This window comes from Budorcas taxicolor, chromosome 18 (genome assembly GCF_023091745.1).
Source record: "Budorcas taxicolor isolate Tak-1 chromosome 18, Takin1.1, whole genome shotgun sequence".
NCBI lineage: Eukaryota > Metazoa > Chordata > Mammalia > Artiodactyla > Bovidae > Budorcas > Budorcas taxicolor.
In genome coordinates, this window is record NC_068927.1 from 57957231 (window position 1) to 57982524 (window position 25294).

Sequence of the window (25294 nt, forward strand, 5' to 3'; positions counted from 1 at the left end):
AAATTCAGGCACACAGAGAGATGAATGAGGCAGGGTTCCAGAGACAGACAGGTAGGGAGAAAAGAAGAACAAATCACAGAGAAAAATGAAGACACGGAGAGATGGGAATTTAAGAGATCCAGATGCCAGAGGGAAGAAGAGACAGACAGACACCCAGAGATGCAGAGAGAGAGACACCCAAAGAGAGAAGAAAAAGAGAGCCCCAGAAGAGGCAGCTAAAGCCTGAGGCTAAGAACTGGGAAAGGGAGCAACCTTCAACTGAGTGTCTCTTTTATGTCTGGCTCACATGTGGCTGCTTTGCTGTATCTTGCTTTATTTAAGCACCATTAGCCCTTCAAGTGGGGAAGGCAATGGTAACCCACTCCAGTACTCTTGCCTGGAAAATCCCATGGACAGAGGAGCCTGGTAGGCTGCAGTCCATGGGGTCGTTAAGAGTCGGGCACGACTGAGTGACTTCCCTTTCACTTTTCATTTGCATGCACTGGAGAAGGAAATAGCAACCCACTCCAGTATTCTTGCCTGGAGAATCCCTGGGACAGAGGAGCTTAGTGGGCTGCTGTCTATGGGGTCGCACAGAGTCGGACACGACTGAAGCGACTTAGCAGCAGCAGCCCTTCAAGCTACTCCAGTACTCTTGCCTGGTAAATCCCATGGATGGAGGAGTCTGGTAGGCTGCAGCCCATGGGGTTGCTAGGAGTCGGACATGACTTCACTTTCACTTTTCACCTTCATGCACTGGAGAAGGAAATGGCAACCCACTCCAGTGTTCTTGCTTGGAGAATCCCAGGGACGGGGGAGCCTGGTGGGCTGCCGTCTATTGGGTTGCACAGAGTCGGACACAACTGAAGTGACTTAGCAGCAGCGGCAGCAACAGCAGCAGCCCTTCAAGGCAGCATTATTGGCAAGAGAGGAGGAAACAAAGGCTCTAAGAGGAGAAGACATTTGCCCGAGGTTCCACAGCCTGGACATGGTATTTGATGCTAGTCTGTTTGACTCCAGAGTCCATACTCGCTTCTTCATCCTATGTTACATCATGTGGACCAACAGGGAGAGGGCAGTGGGCTTGGGGGTTGCTGAGTGCAGGTCACAGTAATAGAGGGGAATCGTCCGTCATTCATTCATTCAACAGTCATGTTCCACACTTTCCTGATGTTGGAGAACCAGAGAGGAGTCAGGGATGGTCTGGAGTGGAAGGCAGACAAAGACCCAAGTCCCCAAGCAAGACAGGCAGAGTGCACCGTGTTCAGAGGCCTGGGGTTGGTGGGGGGCGGTGGGGAAGCAGATAAAGAATGTGCACAGACAGGAGACAGAAAACATAACTGATAGGAGGAGGAGTCAGAGAAGGCTTCCTGGAGGAGGGGGCACTTGAGCTTCTTTTGAAAGGATGAGGGGATTTGGGCACCAGGAAAATGCACCATGTGGAGAGCGGAGACAGAGGTGAGGGATTAATTAAATAAAGTAATTAGTAAAAGGTAGCTGAAGAGTGTTTTGAAGGTACGAGATGAGAGAGGAAGCTAGGACCGGATCATGTATCTGTCAAACGCCTGACTGAAACGTTGTCCAAGGTGCTGAGGAGCCATAGGAGGGCTGAGCACAGGGGAGGGGTCAGCTCTGAGTACAGAAAGACCCTTCTGAAACCTTGTGGGGAAGAGACTGGCACATGTGAGGGCAAGAAGGAGTCTGCGGGGGGAGGGTCCAGGCAAGAAAGGACCTTGAAACCAGAGTGGGTATTGGGCTTTAGGAATAAAGAGAAGAAAGAGTGGAGTCAGGAAGCAGAAGGGATAGAGTTTGGAAACTGATGGGCTGTGCAGGCTGGGTGTGCCTGTGGCCATTAGGATGAAAAATGTGTCCTCTCCTATAGGGATGAACTTGGCACCTAGAAGTAAAGGACAGTCTGATGGGAGAGAAAAAGACATAAGGATGCTGAGAGGGAGTCTGGGCTGCAAAGGAACTGGGTCTGGAAATGAGTCCACTGAAGTCTGGACTGTTCTAATTACCAATGACAGAAACTCAAATAACCTAAGCAATACCACAGAATTAACTGAGTGAGTGACAGCTTCAGGCATAGCTAGATCTAGGTGCCTCAAGCATCATCAGGAATCTGAGTGTTTGTATCTTTGGTTTCTGTTTTCCTCCTGTTGTCTTTGCATTCAGGCAGGCTCTCTCCCCATATGGCATTGTGATGGTCCCCAGCAGCTCAAACCAGCCTCTTAACCTCACTGGAAAAAGAAAGACCCTGTTGTATAATGGATCTGGCAAAAGTCCAAGGTTGACTATCCTAGATTGCTTTTCAGGCTCAGTTTAGTTCAGTCCCTCAGTCATGTCTGACTCTTTGTGCTTCCATGGACTGCAGCATGCCAGGCTTCCCTGTCCATCACCAACTCCCGGAGCTTACTCAAAATTATGTCCATAGAGTTGGTGATGCCATCCAAGCATCTCATCCTCTGTCGTCCCCCTCTCCTCCTGTAGGAGGAAACAGACAGAACAGGCTCTGTGTTGAAAGCAGGACTCCATCTTGGGTCGGACTGTGGACTTTGAGCTATATGCCCAGTATCTATGGAAACGACATATCAACTGGAAAACCAGACCTCCTGGATGGAAGAACTGCAGGGCTCATAACTAGACTCTCCATTGCCGAAAAGAATACCTTAATTATCTGTGTAACCAAATAGAATCATAAATTCTATTATGCTTATTGGGGTATGACCACAGGCCTATTGATAATTGTCCACCTAGGCTTAAGGCATATGAATCATGGGTTAACTTTGTATCTTTCTCTTCCTTTGTTCAGACTAGTTTCAGGGAATTTGGGGAGGTGGGTTTGGGCACTTACACTTAAGGTATATAAGGTTTTCACAAAAACTGGTTGGGGTCCTTGGCTAACAGGAGACTCTGACTTGGGCCCGCCAGTATAATAAACTGCACTTCACTATCTGCATCGTCCTTCTGCGTGAGTTTGTTTCCTGGAACGTGTGGCTACAACACTCCCGCCTTCAATCTTTCCCAGCATCAGAGTGTTTTCAAATGAGTCAGTTCTTCAAATCAGGTGGCCAAAGTATTGGAGTTTCAGCTTCAGCATCAGTCCTTCCAACGAATATTCAGGGATGATTTCCTTTAGGATTGGCTGGTTTGATCTCCTTGCAGCCCAAGGGACTCTCAAGAGTCTTCTCCAACACCACAAATATTAGTGACTCAGAAAATCGAGGTGCTACTACTAAAAAGCAGAAAACCAATGCTTATCAAGCAGGAAGTTAAGGCAACGACCAGTTGAAGTGGAGAGAAGGCTTGAGATACAAGTAACAGAGATAGACTGAGAAAGACAAAATAAGGGGGAAAGTCTAGGCTTCTCTCCCCTGCTGAGAGCTCGGCAGACACAAAGAAGAGATGCCCTGTGGGCATCTCTGTGGCTAACCTCCTTCACTCCTAGCCCCTCCCCCATCCACTGGAGGTACCATGGCAACCAGGCCCCCTGCTCACCTTTCCCTCCCCTATATAGAACCCAGTTTCTGTTTGAATCTAGCCTGTATCTAACCAGTTCCTGCGTGAAACAGGGATGAGCAGAGGGCAAGTGGGAACAGAAAAGGGATGACAGGGGGGGGGAGGACAAGGGGCCGGACAGAGGCAGCTATGAGAGAAGAGAGATGAGGAAAGAGGGAAAAAGGAGACTGGGAGAGATGGGGAGAGAGGTAGGGAGCCAGAGAGTGGGGGATAGGGTTAGAGAGAGCCAGAAAACAATGAAGACAGAGAGGGAAGGGGGGATGGGGCGATGTTGGGGAAACTGATGGGGGAGATTGGGGAGATGGAAGAAGGGAAGGGGAGAGATGTGGGGAGAAAGAGGGCAGAGAAAACGAGGGAAAGAGTAGAGGAGAGATGGGGAGAGCGACAGGGTGAAGTCAGGATAAAGAAATGGGGAAAGAGGGAGGAAGGGAGGGGGATAGAGACATGGGGAGCAGATGAGGAAGACTGTGCGAGTGTCAGGAGTGGGGAAAGAGGCTCGAGGAGACCGGGGGACGTTGAGGAAGAAAAAGGAAGCTGGGCAAGAAGGAAGTGGGACACACAGAGGGTCCCAGAGATGAAAGGAAACCAGATGCCCATGTGGACTCAGCCGTCCACATTTTTCCCCCGGGCCTTCAAGAACAAGAGGGAGGAAGCAGCGGGGAGACAGAGCTGGGGCGGGTGGCCCAGTCAGAGCTCTTCTCCCCGTCCTCCTGAGACAACCCCCACCCGCCTTCCCAGGATGCAACAGGAGGTGGAGCCCCTGTGCTCCTCCGCCATGGGCAACCCGGGCATGCACAGGGACGCAGGTAACTGTGCGTTTGTAAGCAAGCGTGGGGGTGGAGGGCCTTCATCCAAGCATTGTGTCACAGCCTGCCTTGCGGCCTGGCCGTGAGTGAGTTACTGGCCTTCCAAAGAGAGAGCTACCCCCAACTTCTTGTGTCCACTAGGCAGTACCCTTTAAGACCGCAAACCGCCATTTCCCATGAGCCTTTGCAGTTCCTTGGCCAATGGTCTGGACCCGGAACTACATTTCCCATGAGTCTCTGGGGCCTTAACAACTCTTCTGGAGGACCTGAGCCCCTAGAGACTCCCTGCCCTGGCCCCTCACACCCTTTTTGTCTCCACCACCGGACTTAGCATCTTCTCCCGAAGCTACTCCTTCTCCCTGCTTCCCATCTTTGAATAACCCTACGATCAACCCAATCCAGACCCCAGGCATTGTTCCGCCGACTCCCGTTTCCTCCCACTGCCATCAGTCCCTAACCCTGTCTTCGTTCTCATTCTCTCTGCCCCGTCCCCACATCCCCAGTTCAGGGCTTGTCCTCTTCCAATGGACTCTTTCTCCACCTGACTCCCTGGCCTCCAGTTTCTTCCCTCTCGCCCATCCCCTACGTAGCTCCAGAGAAAACTTTCTGACACCCAGCACTAACCCTTTCTCTCCCTTGCTTGCAGCTCTTCCATGTTCCCCATCACTCCCAGGATAGGGCACCAGCCCCTCAATCCAGTGTTTGAGGCCCTAAGTAGCCTGTGCCAGCTGTCAGGCTCATCTTCCAGGGCTGCCTATTTCTGCTCTACTTTAGCACAGCTCGTTCCTTCATTCATTTTCTCATTGAACATTTCTAAAGTAATATCTTGGTGACAATTCATTTGGCTAGCAGGTAATACAGAATTGGACTTAAGGAAGTATAAAGAACTGTTGTTCAGTTGCTAAGTTGTGCCTGACTCTTTGCGATCCCATGAACTATAGCCCGCCAGCCTCTATCCGTGGGATTTCCCAGGCAAGGATACTGGAGTGGGTTACCATTTCTTTCTCCAGGGGATCTTCCCAACCCAGGGATCAAGCCCACGTCTCCTGCTTGGTGGCAGGAGATTCTTTACCACTGAGGCATGTGGGAAGCCCAGTATAAAGAATAGGAAAGACATTATCTCACTGTAAAAGAAGCCTATAGATGGAGCAGGGTTTGTATTTGAGTGGATCAGCAGCTCAGTGAATGTTATTGAGAACGATTTCTGTTTCCCTGCCTTTTAGTCTGGGATATATCCCTTTTGCCCACTAGCTTGCATACCTCATGGTCACCAATGGCTGCCAAAGTTCCAGGCATCACTTCCAAAGGTTTTAATCTTAAGAATTCCAAATAATCTCTCCTCACATCTCATTGGCCGGCACTAAGCACCCACTCACTCTTGTCTCAATGCCTGGGAAAAAGAATGAAATTATAATGATTATTTTAGTCATTGGGTCTATGCATCAGGTGGGAGAAAGTTTTAAAAGAATTTATATCTAATCCTACTTCAGATGCCAGTTAACCAGGATCTCTAGGACTGGGGCCCTAGCATCTATAGTTTTTGACTGCTTGCCAGGTAATTATGATGAGCAATAGGGGTCAAAGGCATTGGTTTACACCGGATGAGATATTTCTGAGGATCCTGGGGATTGGTGAGCCTCACCTGGTTCCCTTCCCATCTCTCCCATGGGTGGGGAATGGATACTCCTCAAGTGAGGAATAAGGACGGAAATCATTGACATGGTCTCCTTTCTGGGTGTTGGCTATAAGCACCTACTCTGTGCCAGGTGCTAGGCTAGGCACAACAAATGCTCTAGTGGCAAAACAGACAGTTTCTCTGTCCTCCAGTCTCTGTTAGTGCCTTTGAAAACCTCTTCTGTTTGGAGACACCACCCCCCCCCCCACCCCACATCATCTCTAACCTAGACTGAGGCACCCACCTGATAAGTATACTTTATTTATCAATTCAGTTCAGTCACTCAGTCATGTCTGACTCTTTTGCGACCCCACGGACTGCAGCATGCCAGGCTTCCCTGTTCATCAGCAACTCCCGGAGCTTTCTCAAACTCATGTCCATCAAGTTGGTGATGACATTCAACCATCTCATCCTCTGTCGTCCCCTTCTCCTCCTGCCTTCAATCTTTCCTAGCGTCAGGGCCTTTTCCAAGGAGTTAGTTCTTTACATCAGGTGGCCAGAGTATTGGAGTTTCAGCTTCAGCATCAGTCCTTCCAATGAATATTCAGGGATGATTTCCTTTAGGATTGACTGGTTTGATCTCTTTGCAGTCCAAGGGACTCTCAAGAGTTTTCTCCCTGCTGTGCTAGTTAGCTTCAGTCATGTCCGACTCTGCCCATGGACTGCAGCACGCCAGGCTTCCCTGACCTTCACGATAGCCTGGAGTTTGCTCAAATTCATGTTTATTCAGTCGGTAATGCCATCCAACCATCTCATCCTCTATCATCACCTTCTCCTCCTGCTTTCAATCTTTCCCAGTATCAGGGTCTTTTCCAATGAGTCAGTTATTCGTATCAAGTGGCTAAAGTATTGGAGCTTCAGCTTCAGCATCAGTCCTTCCAATGAATAATTCACGACTAATTTCCTTTAGGATTGATTGGTTTGATCTCCTTGCAACTCAATGGACTCTCAAGAGTCTTCTCTAACACCAATAGAACTCTAACAGTCCGAAAGCATCAAAACTTTATATAGCTCTAGAAAACTTTTATAGCTCTAGAAAAATTTGAGTGGCATTGAGTTGACCAGTTGGCGCATTTTGTAGATCAATATCTGTTCATTTCAGTTTTTCTATTTTCTTTGTGGTATTTTGGAGCCAGTAACATTTTTAGCTTGTCAGGTTGCAAATTTTGGCTTAGGCCATTAGAAAGCCTGTGGGTCCCAAGTGGTTTGCCTGTAGTAATGAATGAAATGGCCCAGGCTGTTCTCATGCAAGGAAGGCAGACATGACACAACGTTAGCTCACAAATAATTAATAACCTACAATGGCAAGAAGTACTCCTTAGCTTTGGGCCTGAAGAGAATTCTGGGAATATTCTCTTTTGCTTAAAGACCTTAGTGCCCCACCCACACACCCTGTGATGCCTCTGCATAAAATATCCCTTTCTTTGCAATTTCTTTCTTTCTTCTTCTTCTTCTTTTTTTTTTTTTTTACAAGGAGGGTCTCTGCCATTTCTTTATTTGGGAAATTCCTCTTGTATCCCTTAAGTCTCATGGTAGACATCACCCCCTCCAAGGAGCCTTCCTTGATTGCCCCCAGACTGTCCACCTTGTGACACCTCCACTGTAGCAAGTATTGCACTTTACGGTGACCACTTTCCCCACCACACCAAAAGCTCTTGGAGGGAAGGGTGGAGGTCTCATTAATCTCTTTGTCTGCATCATCCTTCAGGGCACACAGGAGGCCTTGGAGGTGTCTGTTGATGTTTGAAAGTATTATGTTTACTCAATTATTCAATAAGTACTCATTTATAAATGTATACCTTTATTAAGTTATGGATATACATTGAAACAAATATATTAAAATCATGGTTGTAATTTAGGAATCTTTATTTCCAATGCCACATTTCACAAGAAACAGTTTTATTCACATTTTAAACATATCACTTTAATGTTGCTAGAGTCATTTTCCAAGTCATTTCACACACTTTTCCAGGGCATATAATTTTATTTCTAAGTTATCTGTGATAGGAATTTAAAAGATTTTTCTCTACTATGGAAAAATTCAAACATTCACAAAAATAGAGAAAATGTTTAATAAATCCACGCATTCCAATACCTAACTTCAATAACTATCAATATTTTGCTAATCTTGTTGCACCTAGACACCTACACACACAATTTTTGGGGGGACATTCTATACAACGAATTTGTTTTAAAACAAGTTTTAGAAAACAGACCTACCATGCCATTAATTACAACCAGCAAAAATTTATAAATTTTTCTTGAATATCATCTCATCTAGGATATATTTGAATTGCCCTAATTATTAAAAACTTTCATTTTTTACAGTTGGTTTGTTTTAATTAAGATCCAAACAAAGATATTGTATTGCATTTGATGATTATATCCCTTCAGTCTTCATCCAGTAAATTCTTACAACTAGGTGCCTTGTGCTTTGCTAGGTGCCCAGAGCAGAAGACAAGCCCCTGACCTTATGTTGTTCACATTATAATTAGAGACTCATAGAAATAAATGTAAAAAGGCAGCTGTGATGACAGCCAGTACGTGGTGTTATGCATTCAAGACAGGAACCCTTCACATGCTCAAGGAGACGTGATGAGCTAAGTGAGGGGGAGGAGAGCACCACGTGGATTTACAGCATGTGTCAAGGTCCTGTGGCAGGAGGGGGGGGGCATGGAGAGTTCAAGTCACAGAAGGGTGATGTTTCTGGAATGCAGCAAGTGAGGAGGTCGATGTTGTCTGATCAGGCTTGAGACATCAGCAGGGTCTGGTCCTATGTGGTCTCGGTCTTAATTTATCCCAAAGACAATGAGAAGTCCTGGGAGGGTTTTGAGGAAAGTGGAGGTGGTGATGTGGTCGGATCTACATTTCAAAATGGTATTCTGAGGCTTCCCTAGTGGCTCAATGGTAAAGAATCCACCTGCCAATGCAGGAGATCACATGGGAAGATCCCACGGGAAGATCCCACATGCCCTGGGACAACTAAGCCTGTGGGCCACAACTACTGAGGCTGTGTGCTGTGACGATTGAAGCCTGCATGCCTAGAGCCCATGGTCCACAACAAAAGCCACTGCAGTGAGAAGCCTGAGCACCACAACTAGGAAGTAGCCCGTGCTCTCTGCAACTAGAGCAAAACCCATGTAGCAATGAAGAGCCAGCATCGCTCCAAATAAATAAATAACTATAAAACAGACCAAGAAACAGTAGCAAAAAGTGCTATTCTGATGGGATGAATGAAGGAGAGAGACAGAGAGGTTGAGAAGTTAGGGAGCTGTTGTGTAGACAATAGTGGGATGAGAGGCAGCAGCCTGGGGGATTGAGAACATGTTCTGGATCCAGATGGCTCGATTTTTATCATGATTCTATCGCTTGGGCTGTGTGACCTTGAGAAAATCACTTAATTTCTCTGTGCTTCTCTGTGTGGTGGGGAAGTCCCTAGAAGAAACAAGATTGGCAAAATATTGATATTGATTGAAGCTAGGTATTGGAACATTTGGGTTCATTGTACATCCTGATGTGAAGAACTGATTCATTTGAAAACACCCTGATGCTGGGAATGATTGAAGGCAGGAGGAGAAGGGGATGACAGGATGAGATGCTTAGATGGCGTTACTGACTCTATGGACATGAGTTTGAGCAAGCTCTGGGAGTTGATAATGGACAGGGAAGCCTGGCGTGCTGCAGTCCATGGGGTTGCAAAGAGTCGGACACTGAGCGACTGAACTGAACTGAACTTAAACTACACTACCTCAGAAGTTGTTGTGAGGATTCAGTGGAAAGAACTTTAAAAGGTGTTTGGCTTTGCAAAAGGGACTGTAAACATGTAGTTATTGTTAAGTGGACAGACTTGAGAAGGAGATTACTGCATTGGAAGGATGGAAGGGAGGCCAGGATGGCCAGACAGAAATGCAGAGAGCTCAGCAGAGGGACCATACATGACGCAGGGCAGGTGGTTCTCAGAGGGGATCTGTTTAAAATGCAGATTCTCATCCCGTAGGTCTGGAGGGGACCCTGAGAGGCTCCCCCAGACCACACATTGAGGAATGAGTCCCCATAGCAGGGGAGGACTTTATCCTGAAGGCAAGAGAAAGCCTCTGGAAATTTGTGAGTCTCTGAGAGTACATCATGAGAAACGCTGGGGTGGAAGAAGCACAAGCTGGAATCAAGATTGCCGGGAGAAATATCAATAACCTCAGATATGCAGATGGCACCACCCATATGGCAGAAAGTGAAGAGGAACTAAAAAGCCTCCTGATGAAAGTGAAGTGGAGAGTGAAAAAGTTGGCTTAAAGCTCCACATTCAGAAAACGAAGATCATGGCATCTGGTCCCATCACTTCATGGGAAATAGATGGGGAAACAGTGGAAACAGTGTCAAACTTTATTTTTTTTGGGCTCCAAAATCACTGCAGATGGTGACTGCAGCCATGAAATTAAAAGACGCTTACTCCTTGGAAGAAAAGTTATGACCAACCTAGATAGCATATTGAAAAGCAGAGACATTACTTTGCCAACAAAGGTCCGTCTAGTCAAGGCTATGGTTTTTCCAGTGGTCATGTATGGATGTGAGAGTTGGACTGTGAAGAAAGCTGAGCGCCGAAGAATTGATGCTTTTGAACTGTGGTGTTGGAGAAGACTCTTGAGAGTCCCTTGGACTGCAAGGAGATCCAACCAGTCCATTCTGAAGGAGATCAGCCCTGGGATTTCTTTGGAGGGAATGATGCTGAAGCTGAAACTCCAGTACTTTGGCCACCTCATGCGAAGAGTTGACTCATTGGAAAAGACTCTGATGCTGGGAGGGATTTGGGGCAGGAGGAGAAGGGGACGACAGAGGATGAGATGGCTGGATGGCATCACTAACTCGATGGACGTGAGTCTAAGGGAACTCCGGGAGTTGGTGATGGACAGGGAGGCCTGGCGTGCTGCGATTCATGGGGTCGCAAAAAGTCGGACAGGACTGAGCGACTGAACTGAACTGAAGGGGACCCCAAAAGTCGGAAGGGAAATGGGGTTAGTAGCGAGTCCAAGCTCTGGGGTATCCCACAGCTGGGTGGGGCAGGGTGGAATCTGGGGCTGAGACACAACAGCCGAATAACTGGCAGAGGAGCTATCCTGGGAGTGGCATAGCCAGTCACTTGGTGATGTCATTTAAGCAGAATAAGGTGTGAGGAGTGCTCAGGGCAACCGATGTACTTGGGTTTTCCATCCCCAGGAGTGCTCCTTGTGGATCGAGAGACCCCAGAGGAGATGCAGGCGCGGAGCCTGGGCAGACCTGTCAAATCCTCGTGAGTGGTCCTTGGCCCCGTGATTTCTGATCTCAGCTTCTCTAAGCTCGAGGGCACCGACCCCTGACCTTGGGAGGTCCCTGTCCGCTGGCTGTTTTCCCAGGAAACAGTATCTGCGTCAGGTCATTGCAGAATACGAGGCGCTGGACCGAGAGCTCCCGTGCATCCGGAAGTTCCCTATGCCGCCTGCCGCTCAGCCGCTTTGTCTGTGCATGGAGACCTCGGTGAGTGGCCCTCCCCCAGCCCGTGACCCCAGATCCCTGCTGGGGCGGTGGACAGGACTTGAATCCAAGCTCCACAGCTTAGCAGCTGAGGGCCTGGCGCCAGGATAAGTGGCTGAAAATAAATTGTGAATTTGTCAAAGGGGCCATCGTTGAGAGAGGCGGAGAGAAGGGAGACGGAGGACAGGGGGAATCCTGCTAATCCGTCTACTAGGAAAATCTGTAAAATGGACAGATAGTGCAAAAACTCATTTTTAAAAAGCTTAGGTGTTTGACAGATTCAGTGAAGTGGTTACGCCGTGTATGGTTTCTGTGGCCGTTCCTGCTTCAGCAGAGGTAGCTATTAAGGTATCACCCTTTAATTTGAGAATTAAATGAGGCTTGCCAGCACAAGCCTCTGAATGTTCCCTCAGCTGATCTGTGTCACTTTACCCTGACGAAGGGATCACCGTTCTTGACAAGGCCAATCCACACTCCATTGCTTCTCTTCGTGTCTTTGAACACGAAACAACCCCATCCCCGCCTCCGCCGCTCAACATACACACCCAAGTCTAGCAGGAGGTGACCAATTTCTTGATTTCACTGTAGCTTCTTGGCAGTTTTATATATGACATATGCTATCACCCTCCACAATGCAATCTGAGACTGAAACGTGGTTAGTGATCAGTGTGTTTTCTGAATGTTAAATAGATTGACAAGATGTCAACCCCTCCCCCACGATCCTTATTTATTGACAAAGGAACAGTCCTTAAAATGCTAATATGACTATAAAAGGAAAAATGTACAGCTTAAATCCTTGCGGAAATCTTCAAGGGCTGCCAAAACTTCACCATCCAACGCAGGTTTCTGGAAAAGTTTTCAATAGATAGGCAAAGTTGGCCAACTGGTGAATCATTCAGCCGACTGTTCATTGACTTCTGGCAAATCGGCTTGGTGAGGATTGATTTTTTTGTCTGAGAATGACCTAGAATGGCAGCAGATGCCTTTCTACCTGAAAGATCCCTATCCTCCTCGCTCTGGCAGGTTCTGCAGGTGGGGTCTAGGGTGGGGACTTTTGCACCTGGACTTAACTCGGCCCGACATCCCCAGCCTGAAGAGGACCTTACCCACGTGGAGGTGCTGGAGGCCCTGGAAGCCGAGTTCCCCGGGGCCATGGAGAGTGGGCGCGTGAGCAGCATCCGCTTTGAGAACATGAACGTCATCTGTGGGACTGCCGGACGCCGGGACCGGTGAGTCCTTGGCGGGGGTGAAGGGCCTGGAGTGGTAGGCTCGCAGTGAACACGATGAGGGGGCGGAGCCGGGAGTGAGGGCGGAGAGAGGTGGGGCGGGGACTTTGGGTGGGCGTGGCCAGGAGCTAACGGAAGGTGCGGGCCAACAGGAAGCGCAGCGAGGGGCGGGGCTGGGAAGGGACAGACAGTGAGGGGGCGGGGCCGGGAGTGAGGGCTGAGAGAGGCGGGGCGGGGCGGAGACCTTGGGTGGGCGTGGCCAGGAGGTGCGGGCCAACAGGAAGCGCATCAAGGGGCGGGGCGGGGAGGGGACAGACAGTGAGGGGGCGGGGCCTGGAGCCCCCAGTGAAGGTTGTGGTAGATAGAAGGACCCCTACCTGGCTGAAAGGCGGCACTAGCGGTAAAGAACCCGCCTGCCAATGCAGGAGAAGAGACACGGGTTCCATCCCTGGGTGGGGATGGTCCCTTGAAGGAGGGCATGGCAACGCACTCCAGTATTCTTGCCTGGAGAATCCCATGGACAGAGGAGCCTGGCGGGCTAATGGAACCTGATGGGCTACGGTCCATAAGGGAGCAGAGTCGGTCACGACTGAAACGACTTTGTATGCACCCCCACGGGTGCCTAGAAGGAGCGCAGCCGAGAGTGGGTGCGGTGGGGGAGCAGGGCCAGGTGAGATCGGAAAAGAAGGCGGGATCTGGAGAGAGGAGCCAGACTTTCAGTGACCCAGGTGGTGACGGGGATGCGCAAGACCGAGGAGTGGGGGTCTGAACACGGGACAGCAGCTATGAGCCTGAGCACCTTGCAGGGCGGGGTCAGAGTGATCCCGGGGGTCCTGACTGTCTGGTGGAGGGCGGGACCAGGCCTGAGAGCAGCACTGAAGGGGCGGGGCGGCCAGTACAGTGGCGGTTTAGAAATATGGAGCCTCGACAGAACCGGGCTGAGAGAAGACGGAGCCTAGACTGACCCCCCTGAGGGTCAAAGAACAGATTGACCCCGACGAGAGTGCAGGCCTGGCGAGTTTAGGGACGCAGCGACGGGTTGAGGGACGAGTCGGTCGGTAAACGAACTCAGGGATCAGGCAAGGACTCTTCAGCAACCATAGGCGGGGCTGGGGCCGCCAGCGATTCCCCCTCCGTCTCCGCCCCGCTCCTCTCCCCCTGGCCTTGTCCCTTCACAGGTGGCTCATCATGGTCACGGACTTCCAGACTCGCTCGCGCCTGCTGCGCTCGGGGCTTCGACTCCGCGGGAACCTGCATCCTCTCGTGCGCCACGACGAACTGCTGCTGAGCGATTACCGCCTGCACCTGCGCCGCTCCCTAGTCCGACGGCGCATGCTCGAGGCTCTGGGGGCGGAGCCGACCGAGGAAGACTGACATGGGGGGGGGCGGGCCCCGGCTGCGCTTGCGCACTGCCCCGCTGGCTCGGGATACCCACCGGGAACCTCAGAGGAAAAGGGGAGCTGCCTCCCCAGGAAGGAGGCGGGGTCGGCTCGAGGGGGTGGATACTGTGAGTTTAATTATAAAGAATGACCTGGTACAAAAGCCATTTCTCTCTGCAAAATCTTGGTGGGGAGTCAGGGGGAGGGTGGTGACGGGGGGTAGAGACGAACCCCCATGATATAATTCCGCCTCCCTAGTCTTCCCCTAGTCCCTGCGAATGGACGCCTGGGTCGCAGCCCCTTGAGGGGTGAATTCCGAGGCCCGCGAGAGGGAAGACCGGGGCCCCGTGGATTTGAACGCGTGTGATCCCTGTCCCAACGAGAACCAGACGTCCTCATCCGCCCCCCTTTTCCTCCTCCCAACCCCCCTTGGAAGACAATTCTCGGGCTTTATTTCAGGTTTTTTTTTTTTTTTTCTGGATTTTTTTGTGTGTTCTAGGTTTTTTTTTTTTGTATTTTCTTTTGTTATTGTTCCTCTTTTTGCTTTGTCGCTTCTCTCCGCCCCGCGCTGCCCCCCATCCAGTACCTTCCCCCTCCCAGCCCAACCTCTCCTACCCCCCTCCCCACCCCCCACACCCTCCCCAACCCCGCGGCACCCATCCAGAATGAACAAGCCCTTGATAGACGAGCGCCGCGCAGGCCCCCTGCGGACGGGGGGCATCCGACAAGGGGGAGGGGGCGGGTAGGGGCCCAGCGCGACCTCCGCCCCTCTCCTCGCCACCCCTCCCCCCTCCCACGACCCTCCCACAAGGTTCCCCGCAGATCCCTGACGTGGTAAGGAGGGAGGGTTGCAAGCACCCTCCCCCCAAGGACGGAGCGCACCCCCCCCCTCGGGGGTAGGGGGCAGCAGAGAGGGAATGGGCTTGGGGGAAGGAGGGGGAGCTCCCTTCTTTGGCAGCTGAACATGGTGGGGATCAGGGTCGATGCCCTCCCCCTTTTGCCCACAGTAGGGGAGGGGGCTTTCCAGGGGAAGGGGGTGGCTTAGAATTTCCAAGCCCTAGGAATAGAGGGACAGGGAAGCGTGCAGGAAGGGACAGCCATGCTGGAGGGAGGAGTTTCTGGGAGAGACGGAAAGTTTAGGAGATGGGGGGAAGGCGGTGTCGTCGTGCAAAATGGATGGACCGGAAGTCAGAGGAGGGAGGAGCTGAGAGGGCAGACTGGGGCTGGGAGAGGAGGAAGCGAGGAAGCAAAAGTGGGCCGGAACTGAGAGTGCACAGGATCTTCTCTTGCCAGAAAAAGTGTCCAGAGCTAAGAGAATAGGCAGAGTGCAAATGATCATAAGAGCTGATCTTTGGGGGCAGGAAAAAAAAAGCTGCCAGGAAAAGAAACAATAATACAGGCTCAAGAGCGTGTGGAATGGGATGAATGTGCAAAAGGAAAGAGGCTGCAGAGTTCTCCAAGAGATGGTAAAAGTTACCCAAGAACAACCAGAAATTCAAGCATGAGCGTGCAAGGCAGGGCTGCGGGGTGCAAGAGCCTAGTTAAAGACGAAATGACGGCTTCAAGAGAGCAGGGGACGTGCTGGGGAGAATGCGTGTGCAAGAGCGGGCGTGCAAGAAGCTGCATCAAAGAATTGACAGTGGAGATGGACAAGGATCTGGGAAACGACGGGGCGAGGGAGTGGGGAAGCCTGGCAAAGAGGAGAAGATACGGTTCCTGGGAAGCGAGGGTGCAAGCAACAGTGGGTGGGAGGAGGGGCAAGGAGGTGGCGTGGGAGTGTCACTGTGAGACGGAGGGGTGGGTAGAGTGAGAATGTGGGGGTGCAGGATTAAGGGGAGAGGGTGCTTCAGGAGAACAGAGGCGCAAGTTTAGGGGGAGGCGCACGGTCTGAGAGAGGGCGAGGGAAAGGGTGTCCCAAGTGTGTCTGCAGCAAGGGCCCAGAGATTCTTCAGGAGAGAGGGGTGGGGGTGGGGGTGGGGGAGGGCGCCCGTGGGAAGAGTCTGAGACCAAGGGGGTGTGGAGCGTGGGGAGACAGACGCTGTGGTGTGCCAGGGAAGCCGAGCGAGCCGGAAGCAAAGGCAGGCGGAGGAAGCCAAGGCGGAGCGCGCAAGACAGCCAGAGGGCGCATTTGTGCAAAATTGTAGCCCAGGAAGGGGAGAGAGGTGAGCAGGCGTGCAAAGGAGCGTGCAAGAGCCTGGGGGGCGGGGGCTGCTGTGTGTGCTGGGGAGAGGGGAGGGTGGGGAGAGCCAGGGGCTTGGAGAAGGGGGGAAGGGTGGTTAGAGGGGCGGCAGATGGTGGAATCTGAGGGCGGCCCCTTCCTCTGCGGCCTGGGGGACGACCCCCAAGCGGTCAGGCTCAGGGCTGGCCCTCTATGGCTCTGTCTGTCCCCCGCTCCCCAGAATCGACCCTTACCTCCTTCTCCACCCCCTCTCTGTGATTTCCTCCAGCGCCCCTCCGCTCCCCCTACCCCTTCACACACACACACACCCCGCCTCGTGTCAGCTGCCCCCTCCTGTGAGGTGCAAGTGTCTGGCCGGGATCAGGCCACCTGGTGACCTCCGGCCTTGGGAGACAAGGGTCAGGGCGCAGTTCTAGCAGAGTCCCTGGCCCGGGGAGAGAAGGACGGTTGGGTTGGGTGGGAGGGGCGGTCAGAGGTCAAGAGGCCAGCAGGCTCAAGGGTTCTGTGGACGGGCTGGTCCGTCCAGGCCAGCCATCACCTCTCCAGGAAAAACTTGAGAGCCCGGTCGATGTTCATGCGGTGTCCCACCCTGGTCACCCCCAAATCGACGTAGTCCTCCTTGGTCAAGGCGGGAAGGTGGGAGCCATCGATCTCGTGGTCCAGGAACCGGGCCCGGTGTTCGGCCAAGCCCAGCCACTCTAGCCAGTCAGCCACATCGAACTTGGTCCAGAAGCCCAGAGGTTTCGCGCCGAACGGCTTGTCCGGGGGCAGGGAAAGCAGGCGGGTCGGTGAGAGGGAGCGGGAGGCCCCTGACAAGGCCCCGCCGAGACTCCCGGACATCCCGGGGTGCGGCGGTACAAAGACGGGGGCGAAGGGGTCGGCCGAGCCTCCTGCCCCTCCGGTGGGGGAGCCTCGGATGTCAAAGAGGCCCGGGTAGAGGGGTCCGGAAGGCAGGATGGGTAGGGACGAGGGCCGGGGCGCAGGGCTGACCTTGTGCTCCGAGGCGGGCAGCAATGAGGGGCTGGGGGCCCGGCGGAGCAAAGGTGGGCGCATCTCGAACTCCACACCCTGGAGGTGGCGGGCGGACGTGGAGGAGGAGGAAGCCGATGGGGAGGTGGCCCCCGGGGCTGCAGCGGCTGAAGGGGACACCGCGGTTCCCGTGGGGAGTGGCGGCAGAGGTGGTTTGGACCAGTTCTGAAACAGGCTGCTCACAGGTTTGGAGAGGAGCGAGGACTGGGAGTCTTCCGAGAGTCTGGAATGTGATACGGGGCGGGGGTGGAAGAGAAGGGTGGGGTGGGGGGCAAGGGTGGGGCGAGAAAGAGGCAGAGGTCAAGATGTAGGGAGAGAGGAAGAGAGACCGGGGCGCGGGGTAGAGAGATGGGAAGAGATGGAAGGAGCGAGCGAGGGGGTAAGATGGATGTCAGGACAGAAGATGAAGGGAGAGAAAAGTAAGAGGACAGGGAGGGCGACAGTCGAGAGAGATGAAAGAAAAAGAGACATTAAGTGATAATAATAATAATCGCCACCACTTACTGATGCTCACGTGTGCCAGGCATTGTTCTAAGTGCTTTTACAGATCGCATCTCAATGGAATCCCCGTGACAGCCCTGATGCAGGTTACTATTATTATCAGCAGCACAGAGAGGTTAAGTAACTTGCCTAAGGACACACAGCCAGGAAGTGGCAGAGCCCAGTTATATGGCACCAAAGTCTGAGCTCTTAACCACTCCCCTATACTGCCTTTCGGGGTATGGCCAAGTCACAGCAGAGTGGAAGACGGAGACGGTGAGAGAGGAACAAAAAAAGAGGAGGAGCATTCAGGGGAGAGAGATGGAAGGGGACAGGGGACAGAGAGAGAGAGAGAGATGAGGAGAGGGCGATGAAAGAAGAAACGAGGGGAGAAAAGGATTCCCCTCATCCCTTTAGCTCCCTCCACAGCAGTCCCTGCCTCGGGTCCTTTGAACGGTTCCCTCAGCTTAGTGCTCTTTTCCCTCCAGGAGCCATACAGTTCGCTCCCTTCCCTCCTCCAGTCTCTGTTCAGCTTGCCTTTTATTTGAGACACCTCTCCTGAACCATCCCATTATTGTATTTTTTCCCTAGGATGACCGCAATGACTGTTTCCTGTCTGACCTCCACCTCTGCTTATCAGGCTGTGAGCTCTATAAGGGATATGCTTTGCTTGTTTTGTCCATTGTGGGATTCCCTCCCTCTCCCCCTGAAGGGCACCGGGTAACAGAGATGGCAAGTCAGTCATTGGTGGATGGGTCAACTAAATTAAGCATCCTTTCCTCTGTCATCTGTGAGATGCCTTAAGATCTCAAAGACCTTAGAAACCACCTTAGAATATCACTGTAAGGATATCAAACCCTTGAGCAGGATTACAGTAAGCTCTGAAGAAGGACAAGAGGGTTAAAAAACCTCTCTCCACTCGCTCTGTGTGTCTGGGTCAGGAATGTGACTATACTTTCCCTTAGATTAGAAGGGCTTGAACTTTGAGCTGATTCCAACTAGCTAGCTGCTTTGGAAAACTTCCCGAATCTTCCCAGATTCCTCCATCTATACCTGATGGCCTTTTAAGAGACCCCCCCCCCCTCCATCTCATGGTACAGTTGGCCTCAAAAACCCTTTTAGGTGAGTTCTATGCCTTCCTCCTTCTACAGAGAGGTAGATTCCTTTGCTGAAGGTCACCCAGTTAGCAAGTGCAGGGCTGGAAGCAGCCCCCCCCAACTAAAAAAACAAAAAACAAAAAACAAAAACCTAGCTCCAGAACCATGCTTGGACATGGCTTTAGGACAACCATGCCCTAAAGCCTCTTGTCTTGAACCAACACTGGGCTCAAAGGGACTTGAAGATTTCAGGGGTTGTCAGAACTGACAACCCACCAAGGAAAGGACACCGGCAAGTTGTGCTCCAATCTCCTGTGTTCATCACTCTTTGTTCATCATGGAGTGTGGGTTGTCATGGTGATGGGAGGAGATCACAGAAGCTACTGAGATAAAGGGAAATTTCGAGTGCCTGGAAAAGCATGCTTCTCTAAGGGCAAACTTCTCCAAGCCAGCCCGGTTTCTGTTTTCTTTCTACCACCTAAAGGGACAGGGTTGATGCGGGAGGTGGACTCCAGTACCCACAGCATCAGCCCCTCTGTCTTCCACTGCCAACCGCCAGCCCCGCACCCTGCTCACCTCTGCCGCTGCAGGGAGGAAGTCCGCTCGGGAACGTAGCTGGCTCCCCCGTGGTGGCTGTCCCCGCTTCCCCCGCTGCCTCCCCGGGCCCACGGCAGAGCGCCACCAGCTGCCGAGGAGCCCCCAAACTGCTGAAGCTTGGAGCTGAGTTCACTGATGATGCTGGCTTTTACAGTGGCCAAGGCTGAGGCCTGAGGCTGGGCTAAGGGCCCCGGCAGAGGGGGCGGCGGCGGGCCCGGGCCCTCCTCCCAGGGCAGCAGCTTCCGAGGCAGGGAGGAGGCCGATGGCAAGGGCACTGGCGGACCTTCTGGCTCTACAGCCACGGGGCCGCCAGCCACGCCTGCCGTCGAGGATCCCGGACAACCGCTCAGGGCCAGCAGCCCATCGGTTCCCGCCCCCGTCACTGAGACAGTGGGGCTGGTGGGAGTGACAGGGTCTCGCAGTCCCCCACCGGGTCCCGGCCGCAGGCCTCCGCCGGCCCCGAGCGCCCGGCCCCGGAGCTTAGAGGGAGTCATGAGCTGCGGAGGGTATGGAGGGCCAGGAGTGCCACTGCCCCCGAAGGCCTGGCCATCCAGGTAGGCCACGTAGGTGTCCAGGAGCTCTGGCCCACCGGCCACGCTGGCGCCACCACTGCCTCCAACGCTGCCAGTTCCGCCCCCTGCGCCGCCCCCACCTTCAGCGGACAGGCTGCTCAGCGTGGAGGCGCTGCTGATGGTCTCCAGGGGGTGGTCGCTGCTGCTCCGACTGTCCACCTCCTCAATACCAGAATCCGTGCCCGGGGGAGGGTCTGGGCCAGGCTGGGGGGGTGGGGGAGCCGGGGCGGCTGGGGCGGGAGGGCCTGGCGGAGGGGGATCCCCAGGAGCCGCGGGGGCCCCCTGGGTCAGCGTTGCCACCTCGCTGTCATAGGAAGTCAGGCTGGATGCGGTCGAGTCCAGGGTGGGAGGGGCGGCGGCCACGGCCGGGGGCGGCACAGGGGGCAAGGGGGTGGTCGGGGTGGGTGGGTCCGGCAGCGGGTGGGGAGGCCCCGGCGTGAGAGGCGACTCCGGCTTCTCGAAGCTATTGGAAAACTCGAGGGGCGGGGGCAGCGGCTCCACAAAGAGGAATTCGCCGTCTTCCACGTCCACCGAGGGGGCGGGCGGCGGCAGGACCAGCAGGGGGAGCCCGTTCTCTTCACTGCCCCGCGGGGAGGTCGGCGAGGGCGGCACAGAGCGGCGCGGGCTGGGCGGCGGGACCCCCGGCCCGTCCTCCGAGGGGGGGGCCCTTCCACCCGCCCCCCCGGCCCGGGGCTGGCAGTTCTCCAGGAACCGCACGTGGAGGGGCAGCCGCTCGGGCTCCTCCGGAGGGGCGCCGGATCTCCAGGGCTTGCTCACCCCGGGGTGCGGGGCGGGAGGCTCGGGCCCCAGCTGCAGCAGGAGGGGCCCGACCCCGGGAGCTGTGGGAGGCAGGCGGTGCAGCAAGGAGCGTCGGGCCGCCGGTGGGCTGGCCGGAAGGGACTTCTCCTGGCTGCCCAGCCCTGCCCGGTACCCCAGCTCCCGGCGGGCCGGGTCCGGGGGCGAGGCTCCCCAGAGGCGCAGCACTGGCTCGTGGTGGGCGTGGGGCGAGTGGTGGTGCGGGGTGGGCGGCGGGGCCTCGTAGCGGGGCGATGGAGGCCTTGGAGGGGGCTGGGGGGGCCCACCGCCCTCCGAGGACTCCTTCAGCGCCCGCTCCCGGGCGGCCAGGGCCAGCCCGAGCGGGGAGGCCGGGTCCAGGGCCTTGCCGGTCAGCGGGTGGACCAGGGGTCGCGGCGGCAGGAAGCTGGTGAAGGCGCTGCTACCCCCGTAGGCTCGGCTGCCGGCCGCGTAGCCCGCGTAGCTGCTGCCGGCGGCCGCCGACTCCAGCCGGAGGTAGGGCTCGGCCGAAAACATGCCTTCGTCGATGGACTTGGAGTGGCGCAGCCGGGGGCCCGGGGGCGCCCCTGGGCCCAGCGAGCTGTCGCCGCCGTCGGGCTCGTCCCCCGCGTCGGTGGAGAGGAAGAGCGTGGACCGCCGGCGGGCTTCGTTCTGCCAGCCCCCTTCCCTTCGAGCCGCCCCCACCAGGGCCGCTCCAAACTGGCTGGTGAAATCCAGGGTGGCCGGGCCGCTGGGCGAGGCTGGGGTGGGCACGGGCGAGGGAGACGGCGGCACGGGCGACACGGCCGGGGCGGGGCTGGGCGCGGAAGAGCCGCCGCCGCCGCCCCCGCCGCCCGCGGCCTCGGGCTGGCTCGGGGGCTCCGCCTCGGTGCTGCTCCCCTGGCTGCTGCGGCCGCTGCTACTGGTGGACGGCGCCTTGATGATGATTGTGGGGATAGGGATGGAGTTCTTTTCCGACGGGGCGGCCGCGGCCGGCGGCGGCGGCGGCGGCGGCTGCGGGGACGCCGGAGACGTAGGCGAGGGGGCGGGCGGGAGGCCGCCGCCCTTCTGGGGCTCGCCTTCGACGACTTTGGTCTGCTTGACCAGCGGGCCCTTACGCCCGCGGCCGGAACGGGCGGGCACGTACATGGCCGCGCTGGCCGCCCGCGGAGGCAGCTGGAAGTAGCGCAGCGCCGGAGCCTGGGAGGGGCCGCCGGCGCCGCCCCCGCTGCCGTGGTGCGACGGGGACAGGGCCCCTGGGGTCGGGCTGGGCCCGCCGCCCCGCCAGCCTCGTAGGCTGGGCTGGGGCCCCAGAGCCAGGCGGGGTGGGGGGTCGTCGGGGGAGCCGCCGGTCTCCATCTCCGGCGGGTGAGGCGGGTGGGCGTGGTGGTGGTGGGGCTGGGGGGGCAGGGCGTGGTGGTGGTGGTGGTGGGGCGGGTGGTGGTGGGCTGGGGGCAGGGGCCCGCTGTGATACAGGCTCTTCTCTCGGCTCCCTATCCGGGTGTCAGGGGGGGCGGGCCCATCGAAGGACGCCGGGGACGAGGCTGGGTGGGTGCCACCTGAGCTGGGATTGAAGGGCCCACCCCGGGGAGAGGGAGTGAGGCGGCCGGAGGAGGACAGGGCTGGAGGCGTGCTGTAGGGGGGCTCTGGTGGGGACGTGGTGGGCGGCGGGGGGATGTCCTCCGAACCAGGCACAGACAGACTGCGGCTGAACTTCATGGCTGGGGGTGCTAGGTAGGGTCTATCGTCTTCTGCAGCCCCTGGGAAGACACAGAGGATCCAGAAGCAGGGCGGGGGTGGGAGGGGTGGTCCCCCCTAATCCTGTAGAGCTACAGTATTACAACAGCAGCCATGATGATACTGATCGTGACACCCTGCTGCTGCTGCTGCTGCTAAGTCGCCGCAGTCGTGTCCGACTCTGTGCGACCCCATAGACGGCAGCCCCCCAGGCTCCCCCGTCCTCGGGACTCTCCAGGCAAGAACACTGGAGTGGGCTGCCATTTCCTTCTACAGTGCATGAAAGTGAAAAGTGAAAGTGAAGTAGCTCAGTCATGCCTGATTCTTAGCGACCCCATGGACCGCAGCCGACCAGGTTCCTCTGTCCTTGGGATTTTCCAGGCCAGAGTGCTGGAGTGGGGTGCCATTGCCTTCACCCAGTAGGCGTTAAGGAGGAACATTAGTCCAGAGCTTCCTTCCCCAGCTGTGGTAAATGCAAATCCACTCGATACAGTAATTCAGGTTGTGCACTGCACAACAGCAAACAGCAGAGGGAGCAAGAGAGGTGGAGCGAAATTCAGATGTACTTCCTTCCCAGGCCAGGAGGGGGCGCCTTTTCTAAGTCCAAAGGTATAACAAAGGCTAAAGAAATGGCAACCCACTCCAATATTCTTGCCTGGAGAATCCCAGGAACAGAAGAGCCTGGTGGGCTGCTGTCTATGAGGTCGCACAGAGTCGGACACGACTGAAGCAACTTGGCATGCATGCATGCATTGGAGAAGAAAATGGCACCCCACTCCAGTATTCTTGCCTGGAGAATCCCAGGGACAGAGGAGCCTGGTGGGCTGCCGTCCATGGGGTTGCAAGAGTCAGACACTACTTAGTGACTAAACCACCACCACCACCACCAGGGGTCTGTTGAGGTGAGCGAAACTGGCTTGGGCCAGGAAGAGATACCTTGTTTATGTGCATAGTTCTCGATTTCTTTTCTTGTACAGGCAGAAAAATGTAATTAGCACATCAAATCTGTGATTTCACAGATGGAACTCAGGATGAGGTTAATATTTTAAAAGAGGGAGCCAATTTATAGGTAAGCAATGTCAGGTGGATGTAAGGGTAGCTGTTACTAGGAAAATGACACACATTGGTGGACTGTGGACACCGAAGTTGGGGAAAAGCTAGATTCAAACAGCAACCCAACTTGGAGAAAATCGGAGGAGTGAAATCTTTCGCCTACTGATCAACTGCCAGGGCACAGTCCTCGACTCTCGCTTCACCTCTGACTTCTCTCTCTCCCTTGACTATCTCAACCAATGTCACCACTTCATTCACGACTTCCCTGCTGAAGACTCCCATGCTTGTCTTAGACCCCATCTTTGCCCCTGAGCTCTGGGCTCATGTATCCAAATGTTGCATCCTTTTGGATGTCTCACTGGCATCTCAAGCTCAGCAGACCCTAAACTGAGCTCCTAATCTCTCCTGTTATCTTTGCAAGCTGCTCTCTCAGCAAATGGCAGCTCAGTCCCCCACACCTGCCTCAGGACCTTTGCACTGACTGTGCCTGCTCCGTGGAATGCCTTATCTCCAGATATCTCCACGGCTCCCTGCTCATCTCCAACTTTCAGCTTAAACCTGCCCCCCCAGCACGCCTGACCTCTCTCATTCTACTTTTTTTTTCCCCCATAGCACTCACCACAATTAACATACTATATCATTTTCTTATTTTTCATCCTTATAATCTGTTGTCTGTCTTCCCCTGCTAGAAGGTAATTTCCATGAGGGCAGGACCCTTTAGTCTGTTTTGTTTCCTGACAAATCCCCAGTAGTCTAGCCTGGCATATGGTAGTGCTCAATAAACATCTGTAAAATAAATGAATAAATAAATGGAGTCAGCTATGAGAGAATGAACCAGAGTTTGTGGTGGGAGCTTTGACTTACTGCATCCAGGCAGGGGCAGTGATGCCCCCATTTTCTAGATGCAGAGCCCCAGGCCCAGAGAAGTGAAGCCACCTGCCCCTGACCACACAGATGGGATGGACAAGAACCAGGATTTAAACCCAGGTTTGCCCAGCAACAAAGCCTGAGCTCTTTCCCCAACTTCATTGTCACATACGGAAAGAGAAAAGAACATCCCCAGGCTCCCTTGTTTTCCCCATAAACCATCACCCTCCCAGCCTCCCCTTTCCCCTCCAGCATCCCTTATGCCCTCCCCTACAGGTGACATACCAATAGATTTTTGCCGGAGCATGAGCCCGGGTCCAGGAGGCAGGTAGGAAGGACGTTCGTAACTTGGCTGGGAGCGGTGGTGGGGATCAAAGCTCGACTTTGGGTTGGTGGTCAGAGGAGGGGAGAGAAAAGAGAGCAGGGAAAGATCAGTCAGGGCATGGAAATCCATGGATTCCCCCCATGGCCATCCTCCTTCCCTTCTCCAGCCTCTGCAGGAAGGGAGAGGGGCATGAAGGAAATGGAAGGGAATTCTGGGGAAGAGAAAGATTTCTGAATCCTGATGGCAGCAGTGGGGAGGAAGAAATTGGGGGGAGGGTAGGCAGATTATCAACTGAGTCTGCTCTGCTTCCAACCGATCACTAATCTGGGCACTTTTTCTCCACTCATGTTGTCACTGCTCAGGTCCAAGTTATCACTTGCCAGGATGGCTGCAGTAGCCTCTTCCTTGGCTCCTGGCTGCCAGCCCTGTCCTGACACCCCTTTCTAATCTACTTTCCACACAAGAGTCAGAGGCGGGCTTCCCTGGTGGTCCAGT

General features: G+C 54.6%; 2 protein-coding genes across 2 annotated transcripts in view; one reads left to right on the forward strand and one right to left on the reverse strand.

The window, feature by feature from the left end:
- The first annotated feature begins 4237 nt into the window (after positions 1-4237).
- Positions 4238-14084, forward strand: C18H19orf81 (chromosome 18 C19orf81 homolog). The gene is made up of 5 exons (XM_052656826.1): positions 4238-4304; positions 11191-11263; positions 11367-11487; positions 12574-12713; positions 13889-14084. The coding sequence occupies exons 1-5, from the start codon at positions 4238-4240 to the stop codon at positions 14082-14084; spliced, it is 597 nt and encodes a 198-aa protein (XP_052512786.1).
- A 2718-nt stretch (positions 14085-16802) lies between these two features.
- SHANK1 (SH3 and multiple ankyrin repeat domains 1) overlaps positions 16803-25294 on the reverse strand; it is a 46898-nt gene continuing 38406 nt past the window's right edge. Inside the window, exons 22-24 of the mRNA XM_052656083.1 lie at positions 24760-24856; positions 19451-22577; positions 16803-17520 (exon numbers count right to left, since the gene is read on the reverse strand). Coding sequence (XP_052512043.1) covers positions 16803-17520; positions 19451-22577; positions 24760-24856 — 3942 coding nt within the window. The remainder of the gene's footprint in view (positions 17521-19450; positions 22578-24759; positions 24857-25294) is intronic.

Coding starts and splice junctions, on each gene's coding strand:
- C18H19orf81 (XM_052656826.1), top strand. CDS start 4,238: ATGCAACAGGAGGTGGAGCCCCTGTGCTCCTCCGCCATGGGCAACCCG. Junction 4,305..11,190: donor GGGCATGCACAGGGACGCAG/GTAACTGTGCGT, acceptor TTCCATCCCCAG/GAGTGCTCCTTGTGGATCGA. Junction 11,264..11,366: donor GGCAGACCTGTCAAATCCTC/GTGAGTGGTCCT, acceptor CTGTTTTCCCAG/GAAACAGTATCTGCGTCAGG.